Here is an 18,174-nt window from a genome sequence, read left to right on the forward strand (position 1 = left end):
CCCGCCTCGTCGCGGGCGGTGGAGGCGCAGGCGCGGCTGTCCCGGACCTGCCCCGGCTGCGGCAGCGGCAGCGGCGGAGCCGGCGGGGCGGCGGCGGCGGGATGGCGGCGCCGCTGAGCGACGGGGACCGTCGGAAGCAGATCAGCGTGCGGGGCATCGCGGGGCTGGGGGACGTGGCGGAGGTGCGCAAGAGCTTCAACCGCCACCTCCACTTCACCCTCGTCAAGGACCGCAACGTCGCCACCCCCCGCGACTACTACTTCGCGCTGGCCCACACGGTGCGCGACCACCTGGTGGGGCGCTGGATCCGCACCCAGCAGCACTACTACGAGCGGGACCCCAAGGTGAGCCCCGGGGGGACAAGGGACTGGGGCGCGGCGGCTGTGCCTTCTTCGCAGGTGTCTCCGTGTCCCCCTGACGGGTGTCACTGCAGGCATGACCCACGGGCATTCCCTCAGCCTTGTCTCTTGCGTGTGCCTGGCTGTGGCTGTGGCCCCTTGTGCATCACCACGGCCATGGCTCCTTGCCATGGCCGTGCCGCTCGTGCATCCTGCCATGACTTCTTCCCTGTGGGCATCGTCACACTTGCATCCCTCACACTCTGCTGTGGCTGTGTCCCCCTGGGCATTGCCGTGGCCGTGTCCCCATGTGGCAGCATGGCCATGTCCCTTGAATGCACTTCACAGTGGCTGTGTCCCCATGAGCCTTGGCTCAGCCATGTCCCTCACACAGATCTTGCCATGGACATCACCATGGCTGTGTCCCTTGTGCAGTTTGCCATAACTGTGTCCCCACAAACACTTTTGTAGTCTTGTCTCAATGAACCTTGCTGCAGCATTGTCCCCCCTCAAAACCCCCCATAACTGTGACCCCCTACACCTTGTTGCAGCCATGTCCCCTGTGATCCCACTCTGAGCATGCCCTTCCATGGGCCTTGCTGGCGCTAAATCTTGTGCACACTTCAACGCGGCCACGTCCTGCACTGGCACTGCCGCGGTGGTGTCCCCTGTGGGCATCGTCACCTCCATATCTCAGCATGTGCCTCAGCACAGCCGTGTCCTGACTTCACTCCTGCAAAATATGCAGGCAGCTCAGCTTTGAGACCGGAGAGGAGTTTCTTGCCTTGTGAAAACCACACAAGCTCTCCCAGGTAACCAAACCCTGGGGTTTATTCCCACTTGTCAAGTCAGGACAGCAATGCTGGAGGAGCTGGGGGCTGCAGGACATTTAAATTGAGACCCGATCCAGCATTTGAGTGGAGAGCCACAGAGAGCAGGTACTAGGAAAGGCACATACCTTCCCCTTGTGCAGGCAGCTGCCTCCCTGAGTCAGCTCATTTCCCAATATTATGAATATTGCCTTGACACAAGAAGCAAAGTGCAGTTTCACAACGGAATGGCTGCACATACACTGGAAGTTACACTGGTGCATGGGGCTTTTATCCTTACTCACACAAATGTGCCCTGATGTATATTGCTGCAACAACAGAAGGAATTGTACAGATCCCATAAAGGCTCAGAGGAGCTTGGAGCAAGTTTTCTTACTGTCCCCCACACTTAGATTTTCACTAGGAATGTGTTTCTGTGGCAGACTGAAAGGGGGAGAGCATTTGTGCAATTGTGCAATGTTTTTGGTTTTTCTGATGAGCCCCAGGGAATAGACAGACCCTTTCAGACTCCCAGCAGAGGTGGCAGAGTGGGTAATCCTGCAGGGATCCTTGGGATCCAAGCTACAGTGGAAAGAGATTCAAGGGAAAGCACAATTTAAAGTCAGGTTATTGCTCTGACTTTTGTTTATAAAAATATCCACAGCAATAAATCTGAGTGAGGGCAAAAGTTTGCACAGCCTGTTTCTTATCCCACACACAGGCTTTCGTTAGCATTCGTGGCACAGACGCGGCTCCTCTCAAACTTGGAGGGTCACAACGGAGCAGCCTGTCGTGCACAGTTGTGCCAGGAACCCTGCCACCCTTGGGACAGTTTATTTGTTCAACAGGATGAAACGTATGAAACTCAGCGTGGGGAGAACAGGAAGACCCATGTGATGGGAGTGCTGGAAAATTGCCAGCAGGAAGGTGCTGGTCCTGGGCCCAGCCAGCCTGTGCGGGGCAGGGGTCTCACTCTGGCTTTCGGGAGGCTCTGGATCAGCTTCAGCCTAGCCTGGGAAAACTTTAAAAGCCCAGCGTAAACATCACCTCAGCTGAGCCTGAGAGTGTATAAATATACTATTCAGGATCCTAGATAATTCTTGCCCTGAGTTAATTAGGGAAACACTTAACAGGCAGCGAGATTTTTCTATAGAAGGCTGTTGGCAGGGAGATGCGTGGCGGAGGCTTGGCCGGCATCCCGTGTAAGATTCTTCTGACAAACAACTGTGGTGCGTGGTGTTCAGGAGCAGGCGCCAAGAGCCAGTCTGGGAAGACATCCCTACTCTGGAAAATGCTTGGGTCTGCTCTTCATTTTAAGCAACTTTGGTGAAAGCAGAGTGCTGTGCTGTGTGTAAGCGACTTGCTTTGCCTCCCCAGCGCATTTACTACCTGTCCCTGGAGTTCTACATGGGTCGCACTCTGCAGAACACCATGGTGAATTTGGGCCTGCAGAATGCTTGTGATGAAGCCATTTACCAGGTAAAGTCTTGGGGGTACCAGGGTCCCCCTGAGGTACTGGCTAACCTTTTCCATGCAGAGGCATGGGTATCTCTATTTCTCAGGGCTTTACCCTAAGGTTGTGTTCTTTTGACTGTACAAAACGAGGCTTGGCTCTCTCTTAGTGTTTTTCATTCCCTGCAGAAGACAGTGTGGGGACCCTTGGTTGCCTTGGAGTTAGAGTACGGTTTTTTCAAACCACTGTTTTCCTGTAGTGAATGGGAAAATCCAGAAGTGTATACAGAAAACAACACCCAGTATCCCAAATGATTAGGGAGTCACAGGCTGCAAAGAGCTTTCCGTTAGCAGGAGAGATGATTACTTACCACAGGCGATGTAGACTGATAGGAGAAACTGGGCCAGAAGAGGAAACTGGAGCACCAAAACACCAAATTACATTTCATTTCACAAGGCACAGCAGCAGAGTTGCCAGAGAGAAGTTAATCATTGAGAAGGGAGAAAGGAGGGAAATTGTTTACTTGAAGTAAAATGTAATCAGATGTTTTCTAATTGGAAAAAGACACAGATTGGTATCACCAAGACAGTCACAAATGTGAGGCCATGGTTACTTATATTGTTATTTGCAGCCATCTCTCAGCAGCTCAGTGACATTTTTTGGCAGAATAAACCCAAAGGCTTTATTTCTCCCTGCCTCTTCCCCCCGGCCCCAGGTGTGTTGGGAGGTGTCCTATCCAGCATGACTCTGTCAGTGAGAGAATTTGCCTCATTTTTGGTGTCCCCATCACCCTGTGCATGAGGCTTTCCCATCTTGTGTTTGCAGACCACTGAAGTCTGGGAAAACAGTTTGGGGAGCAGCCACAGTGTTGGCTTAGCAGCCTGCTGTCCCCCCTGGCACCAAGGTGAGATGCTGCCCTCCAGGAGGCAGCATCTCTTGACTCCTGGAGAGTCCTTGCTGCTGGCATGCTTAGCCTTCATCCGGCAGTGGCCCCCAGGCCAGAGAACAAACAGTGGATGCAGGCAACCACTTCCAGCAATGGACTGCGGCCAAGGAGCTCGACTGCAGGCTGGACAGGATATGGGAAGCACGGAGAGTACTTACCAGCAGCCTGGTCATGCCCTTTCTCAAGGACTTGATGGATGCAAGCAGAGGGATGACCTGCCCTGCTGGACTTGGGGGTCCCTTGCACACCAGCTTGACCATTCACCATCCTGTCTCCAATGGCAAGTTTGGTTGAAGGGCCTCCTGGCATGGGGGGCTGCCAGGGGATGAGTGTTTTGTTTGAAGTCTCTAAGGAAACCTAGTTCATAGGAAAGGGGTGTTTGATGATGTGCTAAATTGCTTCCCAATTAACTGGGCTGCCCAAGGACCAGGAGCTGTTGAGATGCTTTGTGGGGAGTGGTGGGGATGGAGCAAAGACCCTGTGGGTTTAATTTCCCACAGTGTGGTTGGGTTTGGGATCTGTGTTTGGCCTCCTTGGAGAACAGCTCAGGACATGGGTTTTGAGTGGTGACATGTTCTGCTGTGGCTCTTTCCAATAGCTGGGTTTGGACTTGGAGGAGCTGGAAGAAATTGAAGAAGATGCTGGGCTGGGAAACGGAGGCCTGGGCCGCCTGGCAGGTAATACAGGGAGAGGGAAGCCCCCTTCTTTTGCAGAGTGCACGGGGACCAAGGGTGGAAGCTGTCACCCCCTCGCCACTGCCTTCTGCCCTGCAGGCCTTCAGCAGTATGGTACCTTCATGCCTGCTCCTGGCTGGCCAGAAACAAGCCCCCTCCACAGTGAGAGCATCCAGGAGATGTAGGTGTGTGTTCTGCAGCGCAGAAGGCAGGGCTGCGGCTGAAAGAGGCTGTTGGAGCCTTTCTCCTCACCTCCATGAGAAATCTCTCACTTCTCAGAGGCACTCAGCAGCTATCACAGAGACAGATTGTTGGCTGCTATTTTAGTCTGCCTGTCCCATGGGACAGCTGAAGATGAGAGCTCCCCAGTGTGGAGTAAATGCTGGGGCTGATCTTTACCAGAGCTGCCAGGACTGAGGGCTGGAAGGGTTTCCTTTAGAAACAATGATAGTTATGTTGCTGGTGGTGCAGTGAGTTGGGGTCAGAAGCCCTGCTTTACTGGGCAGGCAGGCTTACAGCAAGGCATTAGCACCTCAGGCAAGTTTAGAAGAGCTCTCACTGCAACAAGGCTGGATTTAGTGTTTTGGTGACCTCTTCTTGCCACCAACAGTTTGGGGGGGTTCATGATGGCTTGGCAGGATATACATAGGGTCCTGCTGCAGTCATTCTCCTTCTGTCCCTTCTGCACATAGATTTTCTCTGACTAATAAACATTTCCAGCAGCACTGGTTGGGGCAACCCCTCACCTCCATGCACAGCACACTGTAGCAAATGCAGCAAGAGAGGATTGAAGTTCCTTGCAGCATGACCCTGCTCTGCTCTTCCAGCCTGTTTCCTGGACTCCATGGCCACGCTGGGCCTGGCAGCATACGGTTATGGCATCCGCTACGAGTTCGGTATCTTCAACCAGAAGATTGTCGACGGTTGGCAGGTACGTTGGGAAGCTCAGGTCAGCTCTTCTCCCTCTGTTTTACACTGCAGTGGCCACCTCTTCCTGTGGACAAGGCCTGGCCACACAAAATGCACTGCAGTGCCTTGAGCTGCTCCTAAACTGGGCATATGAGTCCATCACTGGGCAAGATCATGTGGAACTTGAGCCACAGGGCATGGCTGAGACCAGAGGTCTCCCTGCCTGGGGCTCCATGACACAGCTGCAACAACCCCAGAGTCCCATCCAGCCTGGCAGTGAGTGGGCAAGGAGTCAGACTAAGGATGGAGATGTGCCTAAATACCTCATGCAGGTGTCTGGTGAAGGATGGATTTGAACATAATGGAACACGGGCAAGTGCCTGGGGTGCTGCTGCTCCTGTGGGTTCCCTGGGTCACTGGCAGCAGGGTCTTAAACGGAGACTTCCCTGTAGCATTAGTGATCATAGTATTTTCTAGTGAAAATAGCTAAAATGCCCCAGCTGGCAGTTTTCCTTAGTGTATAACTGGAAGTTGTTTCCGTGAGGAGACATGCCTTGCTTCTGAGCATAAAGTACCTTTTTCCCCCTAAAATAGTGAGAGGTTTGAAGATTGTTTCTTCCTCCTTCTCCACAAAAAAGCTGCAATGCTAGGCCCTATAAATGGTAAAAGCGGGGAAAAAAGCTTCCGCTGTATTTGACTTCATGTTACTTAAAAAAGAATGGGGGTGGTGGCATGCTGGGTTGTGGCTCAGAGCTGCCCTTCCCTCTCTCCTCCCCTTCCCAGCAGAGAAATGCCTGGAGGCACAAAGCATGTCTCCAAGTGCCTCAGCCCCTCTGGCTCCTGGATAACATCAACCTTGGTGACTCTAATGGGTTCACTTTGACTACATTGCCACTGCTAGGAGCTGAGAGGAAAAACCCTCCCTGTTACAGACCTAGATTACAGAGGGTGACTTGTGGCCAGGAACAGCACCAATGGGTGCCACATCCCAAGTGTAACAATCAAACTGGATGTAAAGGCATGGAGACAGACTGAGTGCAATGATCTGTGCAGTTCGGATGGCTTAAACCTGAACAGTGCTGCAAAGCCCATAGAGGCTGATTTATTTATACCGGTTGGGATGCAGACATCTAAGTTTTGGAAAGCCCAGCTGTCCTCTAGAGGCCTCTGCATATCCATTTTTAAAGCCAGCTTGCTAGAGTTTTGTTTTTAAACTGGTCTGCCTTCAGAGAGCCTTATTTAGCCTTCACTTGTAGACACAAGCCATCTGTTGAACTTCTTTTGCCTCTTGTAGGTGGAGGAGGCGGATGACTGGCTACGCTATGGCAATCCCTGGGAGAAAGCTCGCCCAGAGTACATGCTCCCTGTGCACTTCTACGGCCGTGTGGATCACACTCCTGAGGGTGTGAAGTGGATCGACACCCAGGTACCACCATCATCTGTGTCAGTGCTGGGCTGGAGGAGACCAGGCAGGGTAGTGAGGAGGGGGAGCGTCTGAGCCTGGGCTGCCTGAGGGGTTCAGGCTTTGCTTCTCTCCCAGATTGGCAAAACTCTCTCTGCTACCCTTGCAATTATGAAAGTGACACTGCAGCCTAAATGATTTGAAAAAAATTTTTGTTGATTTGTTGCAGTAGGAATTGAGAAAAAAGAGGGATGATAACAACTTCAGATCAGTTGGGGCCTCCTTCCCTGCTGATCTCCAGGGTGAAACCCCACAGTCTTGAATGGATTTATGTTGGAGGACAAATTGGAGAACCCTGGCAGCTCTGCTAGATTCCTTCTGCACTGCTCCTGGCCACTGCTCACTCACACTCAGTGGTTTTGCAGATGGTTCTAGTGCTGCTGCTGTGGGTGGGCAGTACCGTGGATGTTTAACTCCTGTGATCAGAGCAAGTTCCTCTTTCCCAGACAAGCCCAACTGGCAGAGTGCTGTCAGGGGAGGCTGGAGGTGTGGTTTCTAGTCTCCAGTCTGCCCAGAGGCCTTGTTTTGTGGCATTGTGGAGCACAAATGCTGCTTCAGCCTTCCACAGTTGAGGAAGTAGTGTTGTACTTCAGGAGCACGTGCTTGCTCAGGGCACAGGCTGCTGCATCACAGATGGCATTCCCATCTCACAGCTGAGGAAGGCAAGCTGTGAAGAGGCACAGGTCTATTAAGAGGATCAAAGATGCTTCATCCTCTCCTGTGTAAGCAGTGCCCAGGACGGAGGAAGGAAGGATGATTAATTTCTCTGGGATTCAGGGATATGACCTAGCCTTGTTCTTGTGATGTTCCAGCAGTCTCTCAGCCTGATGAGCCAGCTCGGTTCATCCGAGGAGCTCAGTCACAGAGCCCAGCCATTCTCTTCAGTGCCAAGAGCTGAAGCTCAACTTCAGAGTCACCTGGGCCTGCTCAGAGGAGAAATAAACCAGGTCTTTTTCCAGGGGTCTGGTTGTCCAAGCTTGTGCAGTGACTTAGGCCACTCCCAGCACAAACAGTGCAGGGGTTCAACACCACAGCCCTGTGAATATCTTGGAGGCACTGTGCCAGTGCAGCAGGCATCCAGTTGGGGACCGAGTGCCATTGCATTACAACATCTCTCTCTTCTGGTCCTAATGGTTGTCCAGGGTTTCAGGGATCCCAAACATTGCTTCCTACAAGGAAGTGAATTTTCAGATAGTGCTGTTAAGGGAACAAGTTGGAAAGGCTCAAAAAACCTGAAGACGCAGTCTCCAAATATAGCATTGCTGAGTTCATGTGATGTGTGCCCCAGTCTCTGGGCAGGCTCTCTGCCTGCTTCTGTGTTCAGAGCTGGTAATAGCAGCTTGAGCTCTTGCTGTTCCCAGAGGAGACGTATTGCTGATGCCAGCACAAAGAGGCTGTTCAGGACCAAAATACTGAGTTTTCCCTGCTCTCTGAACGCAGCTTCTCCAGTTCTCTGCTGCTTCTCACATCTTGGGGACAGTCTCTGCCTGGTGTTCCATTAGATTGACTTGTTTAGGAGGGTGCTGGCTCTCTTTGCCAGTGTCAGAGAGGAGGCCCGGGCTTCGTGCTGCAGGATCAGGGTCTTGCTCTGCAAGTACCATTCAGCTCTGCTGACATAAGCCCTTGGCCTCTTTGTTCCAGGCTGAGTTCAGGGTGCCTCGCCTTGTTGGCAATAGGTCTGGAGGCACGCAGGTGTTGGCACATCAGTGTGCTTGTAAACACACCCATGCCTTGCTTAGCTAGTGTAATCTGAGCTGGAAGCCCCAGTGTTACTCCCTGTAGCCATGTGTACAGGATCTTGAGGCTTAAGCATCATCTGTAAACTGCAAAAATACTTTCACACTCACTTTCAGTTCAGGTGCTGGAGATCTCAGTGAATTTATCCAGGCAGGTTCAACAAACCCTGAATCACTCTGGGGATGGTGCTGCAGTGGAAGGGTTAGCTGGCAGGTTGCAGAAAGCTAATGGGCAGGATTCAGGCTGTGGAGTTTATCCCACGTGGAAACACAAAGGTCCTAGCTGCCCTGGCTCTACCCCAGCACAGACAGAATCACAGTGGGCAGCTGAGGATGCTTGCTCTGATCAATAACTAATAGGTACTCCAGATGGTATAGGAAGGTCAGCAGGCTGCTTAAAACTCTCTTTTGCATTTCATTGATGGGCTTGTAACTCCAGTTGGTGCCCATGATACCATGAAAATCTGTGAAGCTCAGCAGGAGTGTTTTAGTGAAGTGAGGTTCTTACCACAGCCAGTTGTCTGTGTCCTCTGGATTCTTCCTGCAGGGGTTTCAGCCACTTTCCTGCCTTCTCTGAGGCCATTGTGCTGCTAACCAGAGGTGGATACTGTCCTTTTGCAGGTTGTCCTTGCTATGCCTTACGACACACCAGTACCAGGATACAAGAACAACACTGTGAACACCATGAGGCTTTGGTCTGCGAAGGCGCCCAATGACTTCAACCTCCAGGAGTGTAAGTGCTGTCCCTCCACAGCCTCTCTTCTGGCCAGGCTGGGACACAGTTGTTCCTGTGTGCATGGCACCTGGCACAGCACTACCCATCTGGCCTGCTTTATCCATTATCTCCTAGCTGCCTCCAAAACAGAGCACTGTGTGCACATCCATGGATCACACTATCCCCAACTACTTCCAGAGCCCTCACATACCAGGACACCCATCCTTTCTCCTTTCATTTCCATCACACTTACCATGCTCTCACAACCTGCCCTATGCCTTCCCCCAGTCCACCTGCTACTGGATTCCCTACATCACCAAATGAGCTGCAAACTTCTGTGTAGGGTCATTTTCTGTGCAGTGCCGATGGAAAAGAGCAGCACAGCCCACCTTACTGTTGGTTTGCTTTAGGTGCATTTTCCAGGCTTTAATTGCAGTGCTGAAGAGCAGATATAGGGCAGCTAACACACCAAATGTCAGTGCTAGTCTGTTACAGAAGGGGAAGGTTTTAGATTAGACTGATTTATTTATTCTTCCATGCTGGCAAGTGCAGAGATTTGTGTGTCCAAGCAGCCTTGCCAGGAGAACTTGTGAGGGGGACATGGGGTGACAGCTCCTGAGCCTCCTCAGTTCTTGATCGGCAGTTGTGAGCTGGGTTTTGATGAGCCTGTTGTACCCTTTAGGAGCTGACTGTGACTGTGGTGTTTATGCTTCTTTGCCCACCCGCATTTCTCCTTAGTTCTTAAGCAAGATGGCTGATCACTCAATTCCTTCTTTTGCCTTCTCTGGCTGCTATCTGTCTTCAGTTTCTGTCTGTCCTTCCTGATACGTGTGTCTTGAGAAGCACATGGAGATGTGCCTTTCTCTTGTCCCATCTCCTCCTGTCACTCTGGTGCCCTTCACACACGTACATTCCCGTTATATTCCATTAATTCCAGCCTGAATAGTCATGTTACAAAATATCTCTATGAGCGAAGAGGGAAAAGTGCAGTGTCAGGGACCTACCTGCCTGAATCTCTACGGCTGCTGGAGTGCTGTGTGTATTTCTCTCTTGCTGCAGTCAATATGGGTGACTACATCGAGGCGGTATTGGACAGAAACCTGGCAGAAAACATATCCAGAGTCCTGTACCCAAATGATAATGTGAGTGACTCTCTTGCCTCTCTTCCCTGTTGCTCAGAATCATCTTTCCTGCAGGTTCCTTGCATCTCCTTGTTTGCAAGCACTGGAAGGTCATGGCCACCTGATGCTTATTGTTTTGGTTTAATAAAATAGGTTGTCCCTGTAATTCCCAATGAACACACAATGCTCTGCAGGCTCCAGAGGGTCTCTGCTAACTGATAGCAGCTAAGAGTCTGGCCCAGATTGTGTAGCTGCTCTGTTCCCTGCTGCAAGGGGAAGACATATTACTCCTTCAACTTGAAGGCCTATGCCAATTTGTATAGGGGGGACTCGTTCCATTCTCAGTTCAAGGGATTTCTCGCTGTAGGGGCTGTCCCAGGCCAAGCACTCACTGGACACTGGGTCCAAGAGGGAAGAACCCTCACTATCTAGTCATGGGTTAGCATCTGTGCTGGAAAAGCTCATCATCCCCTGCATTTTACCCTGCACTCTTTCATGCATGCTGGTGCTTTAAAATAGACCAGCATAGTCTATGTGAGAGGCAGCTGCTGTGTCCAGAGACACACTCCTAGTTCCTGGCTATTGCGGGGAGCCCAAAATCCTTTATCCAAAAACCCCGCAAAGGATCTTGCAGCAAGGGACGGAGCTGCGCTGGCTCTGTAGTAGCATGGATGTGGCAGGCTCTGATGCTCTCTCTGGGGGCAGCTGTTTGAAATGCCAAGCCCCTTGTCAGTCCCTGCAGCTGCTGTCCCCATCAGAGACATATGAGAAACATCCACATTTGCCCTGATGAGGTGCTGAACTTGTGAGGCCTGTTGGGAAGCCCATCAGAGTGGCTAGGAGCATCTCCAGGGGTTTGGCTGCCAAGTGGGTATGGGTGTGGCAGCTGCAGCACTAATGGCTGTGGTTTCCCCCCTTTGCAGTTCTTTGAAGGCAAGGAGCTGCGGCTGAAGCAGGAGTACTTTGTGGTGGCTGCCACCCTCCAGGACATCATCCGCCGCTTTAAGTCCTCCAAATTTGGGTGTCGAGACCCTGTGAGAACATGCTTTGAAACCTTCCCAGACAAGGTGAGTCTGTGGTCAGAGGGTTGGGGGACATTCCAGCCAGACCTATCATGAGGGAAAGCAGGACACTCAGAACCAAGTGTATACAAACATGTATACAAACACCCTGGCAATTGGGTTGTAAAACAGATGAACTCTGGGCCTATTTTCCCAGGGGAAATTTGCAATTTGGAGCAAAACTTGAAAAGTTTGAATAGCTCCATTACTGAGAGATCTGGCTGTTTCTGGGGGAGGGTGTGTCACAAGAAGAGACTTGGGGCTGACCCTCACACCAAACCTATGCACTGTCACAGTCCTATCACTGCCAGAACTGAGACCAGCAAGTCTGTGTTGCAGGTGGCTATTCAGCTAAATGACACCCACCCTGCCTTGTCCATACCAGAGCTCATGCGGATTCTGGTGGATGTGGAGAAAGTGGACTGGGACAAGGTAAGCAGAGCTGGGAGGTCTGTGGAGAACCTTTCAGGGGAAAGAGGAGGGGATTTCCTTTCCCCTCCTGGCCTGGACACGTATATGTTAACCTGCTGTTTGTAACACAGGCCTGGGAGATCACAAAACGGACCTGTGCCTACACCAACCACACCGTGCTGCCTGAAGCCCTGGAGCGCTGGCCGGTCTCCATGTTTGAAAAGTTGCTGCCGCGTCACCTGGAGATCATTTATGCCCTCAACCAAATGCATCTCGATGTAAGGGACGGGGCTGGTCACAGGCTGTGGGAACTCAGGGGGTCTTGATCTGACCATCCTTAGGATGGGAATGCTCCTAGGTCCTATGGCTGCGTCACTAACGTCCCTTTCCCTGCCTGCAGCGTGTGGCAGCTCTTTACCCAGGGGACATTGACCGTCTCCGGAGGATGTCGGTGATCGAGGAAGGAGACTGCAAACGGATTAACATGGCACACCTCTGCGTGATTGGCTCCCATGCAGTCAACGGCGTGGCCCGCATCCACTCGGACATCGTGAAGAACTCAGTGTGAGTTGGGGGACGCTCAAGGCATGCACGCTCTCCACTCACTGGGTTTTGCCTGCAAGCTGTGGAGGGCTTGCTGGGGCAATTAGGTGTTCAGGTCTGTTTTGGCTGCCTTGCTGGATATGGCAGGCTGGGGAGACTCTCTCCCTTTAGAGCTGGTGAAACTCTTGGCAGTACAGCTGAGGAAGGGGGTGAGAGGCAGCAGAGTTCACACCTGTAACAGGGAGATCAACGGAGTCTGCCCTGAGTCAGGAGCACGCAAAGTGGGAGCCCAGCTGAAGCTTTGAGTGGTGGTGGGTGGTTCAGAGCTCCTTGATGTTCCAGATTCAAGGATTTCTATGAGCTGGAGCCAGAGAAGTTTCAGAACAAGACCAATGGGATCACACCGAGGCGCTGGCTCCTGCTGTGCAACCCAGGACTGGCTGACATTATTGCTGAGGTGAGTCGTGAGTATGTGAAGTGAGAGGCTGAGCCTGATCCGTTTGATCACCTCTTCTTGTGGTCTGATCAGACCCAAGGCTGACACCTGGCAGGTGTGCATGGGGACAGCCTGGGAGGTGCACACCTGCGGTACGTGTAGGTGTGAGGTTGGCTGGGCTTTAAAATTGATGATGAAGAGTTGGCGAAAAAAAGCTGCAGAAATTTGGATCTGGTCCCTGCCCTTGCAGTGACTATGCACCGTCAGGGTGTCAGCAAAAGCGTGCAGCTTCATAGGCACAAAGGAGCTCCCTTGGAGCCCCAGCCCCAGTTCTGTTCCCTCTGTTTTCAGGCCCTTTAGCACAGGTTTTTGCTTCACCCTGCGACATGCCATGGCTGAATATCATCCTGTAATTAAATGTATGTTCATGTCCTGCCCATCTTCCAGCCCATTCTCCAGCTTCCAGGAGGCCCTGGCACTTGTGCATGCATCCTCCCTCCTCCCACTAAAACTCTTTAAGAGAAGGAGGCTTGTTTGAGTTTTTCCAAGTGCCCCATTTCCATTGGGCTCCCTGAGGACACAGAGAAGTAACCTCATCATAAAACTTTGCCCCTTTTCCTGGCCACACTGCATCTTCCAGTTCCCAGTGAGACTGTGTCATCTCTGTTGGGGAAGTGCAGTTGTGGACGGGGTGAAGTGCCTCATAGGTAGGACATCCCTCTCTTGGTTTGTTCTTTTAGAAAATCGGGGAAGGCTTTATCACAGATCTGAGCCAGCTGAAGAAGCTACTGGATTTCATCAATAATGAGACTTTTATCAGGGATGTGGCAAAAGTCAAACAGGTAATGTGCACTGGAGGTGGGGTGGGCGGAAGAAGGCTAAAGGCACCATGCTACCAGGAACATCCCAGCAGCAAATACTCACTTCTGATGCAAGCCCTGAGAACCCGTGCCTATTTCTCGTATTTTTTTACCAGGAGAACAAGCTGAAGTTTGCAGCCTACTTGGAGGAGCAGTACAAAGTGAAGATCAACCCTTCATCCATGTTTGATGTTCAAGTCAAGCGAATCCATGAGTACAAGCGGCAACTACTGAACTGCCTGCATGCCATCACCCTCTACAACCGTAAGTCCTGCCTGGGCTGGTACATAAGGAGCGTTCCCCAACCTCTCACTGCCAGGCTCCCCATGTAAAACTATGGCAGCTGATGGCCAGGGACTCCTGCGCCTACCTCTGCCCTCCTGTCATGAAGGGCTTCTCTCCAGGAGGGAATACAAAATGTCTGAAGGGTCATACAGAGCTCTGAGGAAAAGCTCACAGCCCACATCTCCAGCCCAGCTGGTGCCCAGGTAACCCCCACACCTGTTCTGCAGGTGTTGAGACTGACCTGATGCAAGTTAAAGTCCCACTTCCCAGTGTATATTTTGGGCCTCTGCCCATTCCCTAAGGGAGGCAAGTCATTTGAGCTCTGCATTGTGCTAGCTTGAGTAGTTCTTCAAGGATTCTGCAGCCAATTTTCACCCACTACAGCTCCAGCAGATGTCTGGTTGGCTTCAGAGTCCTGCAAGTTTGATGGATCCTTGTGACATGGGCTGAGATCCCGGCCCACCTCTGATGCATGCAGTTGTGAAGATTTTTTTTATTTTTTTTTAAGATCAAAATTGACCTTTCAAATTTGAAAAATTTTGAAGAAAGGTCCCTGCTCTTTCAGGCATCAGAAGTAATCCATCCAAATCCTGTGTGCCCAGGACTATTATGATTGGAGGAAAGGTAAATGCGTTCCAGACTCGGTGCATGCATGGCTCAGTGAGGGTGTGGGGAAGGTACTGTCCCCTTTCTGTGGCTTGGCAGGGCCCGCTGTAGGTTATCCAGTGTGTATCTGCTGTTGGGCTCTTCAGGAAATGCTGTGACGAACTAACTGGATTGAGCAAGGCCCCATCACTGTTTCCCTGTGGCTCAGGACTTCTCCTCCCGTGAGGGTGTTTTTGCTAAATCATGGCTGGGAGAATTAGGATTGTTCAGTTTGGGGAAGAGAAGGCTCTGGGGAGACATTATTGCAGTCTTTCAGTACTCGAAGGGGGCTTTTTAACAAAGATGGAGACAAACTTTTTAGCAGAGCCTGTTGCAATGAGGGATAGTAGTTTTAAACTGAAGAAGGATCAGTTTACATTAGATCTAAGGCGTAAATTTTTTACAATGAATGTGGTGAAGCACTAGAGCAGGTTGCCCAGAGGTGGCAGATGCTCTATCCCTGGAACCATTCAAGGTTGGAGGAGGCTCTCAGCAACCTTGTCTAGTTGAAGATGTCCCTGCTTATTGCAGGGGGGTTGGACTAGATGGCCTTTAAAAGTCCCTTCCAGCCCAAACCATTCTATGATTCTCTGTGAACAGAAGAGGTCAGGCCCAGACTCTCCCTGCAGTGAGGACCCATGCTGGTATCTCTCATGCTCTCCTTTATAAGCCTTCACCATTTCTGGGCTGCTCTTCTTCAGGCGGCTCCTGGCTACCACATGGCCAAGATGATCATCAAACTCATCACATCCGTTGGTGATGTCATCAACAACGATCCCTATGTGGGGGACAAGCTCAAGGTCATCTTCCTGGAGAATTACCGGGTATCCTTGGCCGAGAAGGGTATGTCTGGTCTTGTGTAAGCATGTCAGGAGTTGGGCATGTCCCAGCTAAGCCCAGGAACTGGCTGGCCTAAGAGGCTGTTATGGCAAGACAGCTGGCTGTCCCCTAGGAAGGGCCTGAGGGTTCCACAAAGGTCAGGGAGCCAGCTTTCTGCATGAGTGACAGCAACTGCATGGGGTCATGGCAAAGCTGAGCCTGGCCCCAAAGTCATACTGTTTGGGCTGAGGTTGAGGTCAGAAGGGCCACTAGCAGATGTCCAGGCTTGTCCTGGTTGTAGGGAGCTGCAGTGTACCAAGGATTAACTCCTACCTCTCTTGCACCCGGCAGTGATCCCAGCAGCGGATCTCTCCCAGCAGATCTCCACAGCCGGCACAGAGGCCTCAGGTACTGGCAACATGAAGTTCATGGTGAACGGGGCCCTCACCATTGGAACCATGGATGGGGCCAACGTGGAGATGGCTGAGGAGGCAGGCGAAGAAAACCTCTTCATATTTGGCATGCGGGTGGAGGATGTGGAGGCCCTGGATCGTAAAGGGTTGGTACATGCCAGGGCTTTTCAGATACAGGTCCCAGCTCTGGCAGGGAGAGCCATGTTCTCTGGGAGGGACACCTTCCTCCCTGGGCAGCTCTGGAGCAGGAAAAAACAGGGGGCTGGAGGCAGCCTCTGTCTGGGGCTGGGCCATGGATGGTCCATCAGGGATGCAGCTTGTCCAGAGCACAGTGGCTGTGAATGGGACATTAAGTCTGGGCAAAAAGTGTTTCAGGCACTGCTACTGGTCTAGGAGCCACTAGCAGGGTGTTCTGATGGACACACCCAGGAACAAGTCCCCTCACTCAGGAGCCATACAACATCCTTACCTGCCCTCCATGCCCCTGGAGAAGTCAGGTCCTGCTCTCCGGGTGCTGGGCCCCAGGAAGAACATCAGTTCCTACAGCCCGTCTCTGCTGGGCACAGGTACAACGCCCAGGAGTACTACGAGCGCCTGCCAGAGCTGCGACAGGCCATCGACCAGATCAGCAGCGGTTTCTTCTCCCCTCGAGACCCTGGTTGCTTCAGGGATGTCGTGAACATGCTCATGTACCATGACAGGTGAGTGCTGGGAAGCATTCTCTTTGGTGGGCTGTTCTCAGCCTGCTTTAGCCTCCTTCCCCACTGGCCTGGGTTCTCCTGCACAGGGGCTGAGCCCTGCCTGCCCACAGGAAGATGTCTGTCCTTCCCAGAAGGCAAAGCCCAGCCCTACTCTGCTTTGGGTTTCAGGTTTAAGGTGTTTGCAGATTATGAGGCCTACATTAAATGCCAAGGTCAAGTGGACCAGCTATTCATGGTAAGACATGCCTGCTACTGAGTGGGAGGGATGGGGTCTTTGGCCAAGGCAGTAGAGTGGGAGCCCTTCTCACAGACACCACAGTGTGTGGGCATGGGGCAGGGCAAGGCAGGCTTTGCTGCTTTGGCAGCCCCACACCATGGCATTGAAATCAGTCAGGTCTGCACAGCCAGTGCCCTGCAACGCTGCGAGCCGGGACAGAGCTGGGTAAGGGACTGACTGCTGACATTGCCTCTCTTCAGGATCCCCGCGAGTGGACTAGGAAAGTCATCAGGAACATTGCGTGCTCGGGCAAGTTCTCCAGTGACAGGACCATCACGGAGTATGCCCAGGAAATCTGGGGTGTGGAGCCATCTGCCACAAAAATCCCCCCACCCAACCTCCCCCGAGATTGATGCACACACAGAGGGAAGGAAGGAGGAATAGGCTCCCAGCCCAGGAGGCCTCACCACCAGTCAGATGGGCTCAGCTCTGCAGAACCAAGGCCTTTCCCTCAGGGGGCAGATGGATGCTGTGAGGAGGAGCCCTGACTGAGGAACAACAGCTGGGGGACATGAGAAAGGACCTTGTGTTTGCACCCATGTATCCAACCTGCATGTGCTGCATAGTGCTTTTAGTGAGATGACCATGGATAAGTCTTCCAAGCTGTGCTCCATGCTTAACAAGGGCTTTCCAACTAAACCCTCCCCTCAGCCCCTGCCTGGAAGGGCCTGGCCTCCTTGACCCTGCCCCACAAGCAGGATTAGCCAAAACAGAGCCTGTCTTGCATCCTCCTCTGGGGGTCTGCCAGGCCCAAAACTAGGGGAAGGAGAAGTCACTCTGCCTCCCAGGCCAACCCCTTCCCCAGTAACACCTACAGAAGGTGGGTGGCTGTTAAAGCAGTTGGGCCCAGGGCAGTCACCAATGTCAAACACTGCCACAAGAAGGAGAGCCTGGGATCAGCAACTTCCTTGCCACAGAGCTTACCATAGTTTCCTGCCACACGTCTTTGCTAACTAAAGGCCCAGTAACCAAGCCACTCCAAGGATTTTTAGGCTCCATATCTGCATAGAGAGGGCTACCAGAGCCACCACTGCCAGGTGGGTGGCTGATCTTTCTGGTTCTTGGCTCTCCAGGTACAGCTGTGGGCTGGGTGCTACCCAGGGGGTGAACATGGATCACATCTCTGGCATTCCTCCACAGCAGGGTCATGCTGTTCCACATGTCCCTCCCAGTGCTGGGGTCAGAGTTTAACACCCATAGTGCAGCATAGTGCACCAGTACTCCCCTGTGTGACACCAGATCATTAAAACAACCTGAACACCTGCTGGTTTGACTTTGGACTGACTTGTGACTACTCCACACCTCTGGGTTCAGGTTGCAACAAGTTCAGGCCATGATTCCTGAATTGATGCTGTCCTTCCCCAGCTGTGGCTTCATGGGATGTGGTCCTGTGCAGCTGACGGCATGCTGGGGTGCTGGCACCATCGTGGGGGCAACATGCCTGTGGTCAGTCTTGGCAGTGCTCAGGGTGTGCAGGAGGAAGTTGATACCAGTGGCTGCACTAGGCTAACTCCAGCCAAAGCTATTTACTGGTACCCCAGGCATGCTGACTATACGCAC

The 18,174-nt window shown here is 52.3% G+C and overlaps 1 protein-coding gene across 1 annotated transcript; it reads left to right on the top strand.

Annotated features, from left to right (window-relative positions):
* The first annotated feature begins 29 nt into the window (after positions 1–29).
* PYGB (glycogen phosphorylase B) lies at positions 30–17,887 on the top strand. The gene is made up of 20 exons (XM_027742885.2): positions 30–344; positions 2,525–2,626; positions 4,145–4,223; positions 5,048–5,151; positions 6,424–6,555; positions 8,949–9,060; positions 10,102–10,184; positions 11,087–11,230; positions 11,564–11,656; positions 11,767–11,913; positions 12,036–12,199; positions 12,521–12,635; positions 13,355–13,456; positions 13,591–13,738; positions 14,325–14,383; positions 15,106–15,247; positions 15,575–15,782; positions 16,203–16,337; positions 16,506–16,572; positions 16,815–17,887. The coding sequence occupies exons 1-20, from the start codon at positions 102–104 to the stop codon at positions 16,965–16,967; spliced, it is 2,532 nt and encodes an 843-aa protein (XP_027598686.1). The 5' UTR covers positions 30–101; the 3' UTR covers positions 16,968–17,887.
* Positions 17,888–18,174: the final 287 nt, after the last annotated feature.

Source organism: Pipra filicauda, unplaced genomic scaffold, assembly GCF_003945595.2.
Source record: "Pipra filicauda isolate LSUMZ 115617 unplaced genomic scaffold, ASM394559v2 scaffold419_size605101_pilon, whole genome shotgun sequence".
Taxonomy (NCBI): domain Eukaryota; kingdom Metazoa; phylum Chordata; class Aves; order Passeriformes; family Pipridae; genus Pipra; species Pipra filicauda.

Excerpts from the sequence above, each read along its gene's own strand:
- PYGB (XM_027742885.2), top strand. The coding sequence starts at position 102 with ATGGCGGCGCCGCTGAGCGACGGGGACCGTCGGAAGCAGATCAGCGTG. Across the intron at positions 13,739-14,324 it reads TGCCATCACCCTCTACAACC|GCATCAGAAGTAATCCATCC; the intron begins GTAAGTCCTGCC and ends CTGCTCTTTCAG. Across the intron at positions 15,783-16,202 it reads GAGGCCCTGGATCGTAAAGG|GTACAACGCCCAGGAGTACT; the intron begins GTTGGTACATGC and ends TGCTGGGCACAG.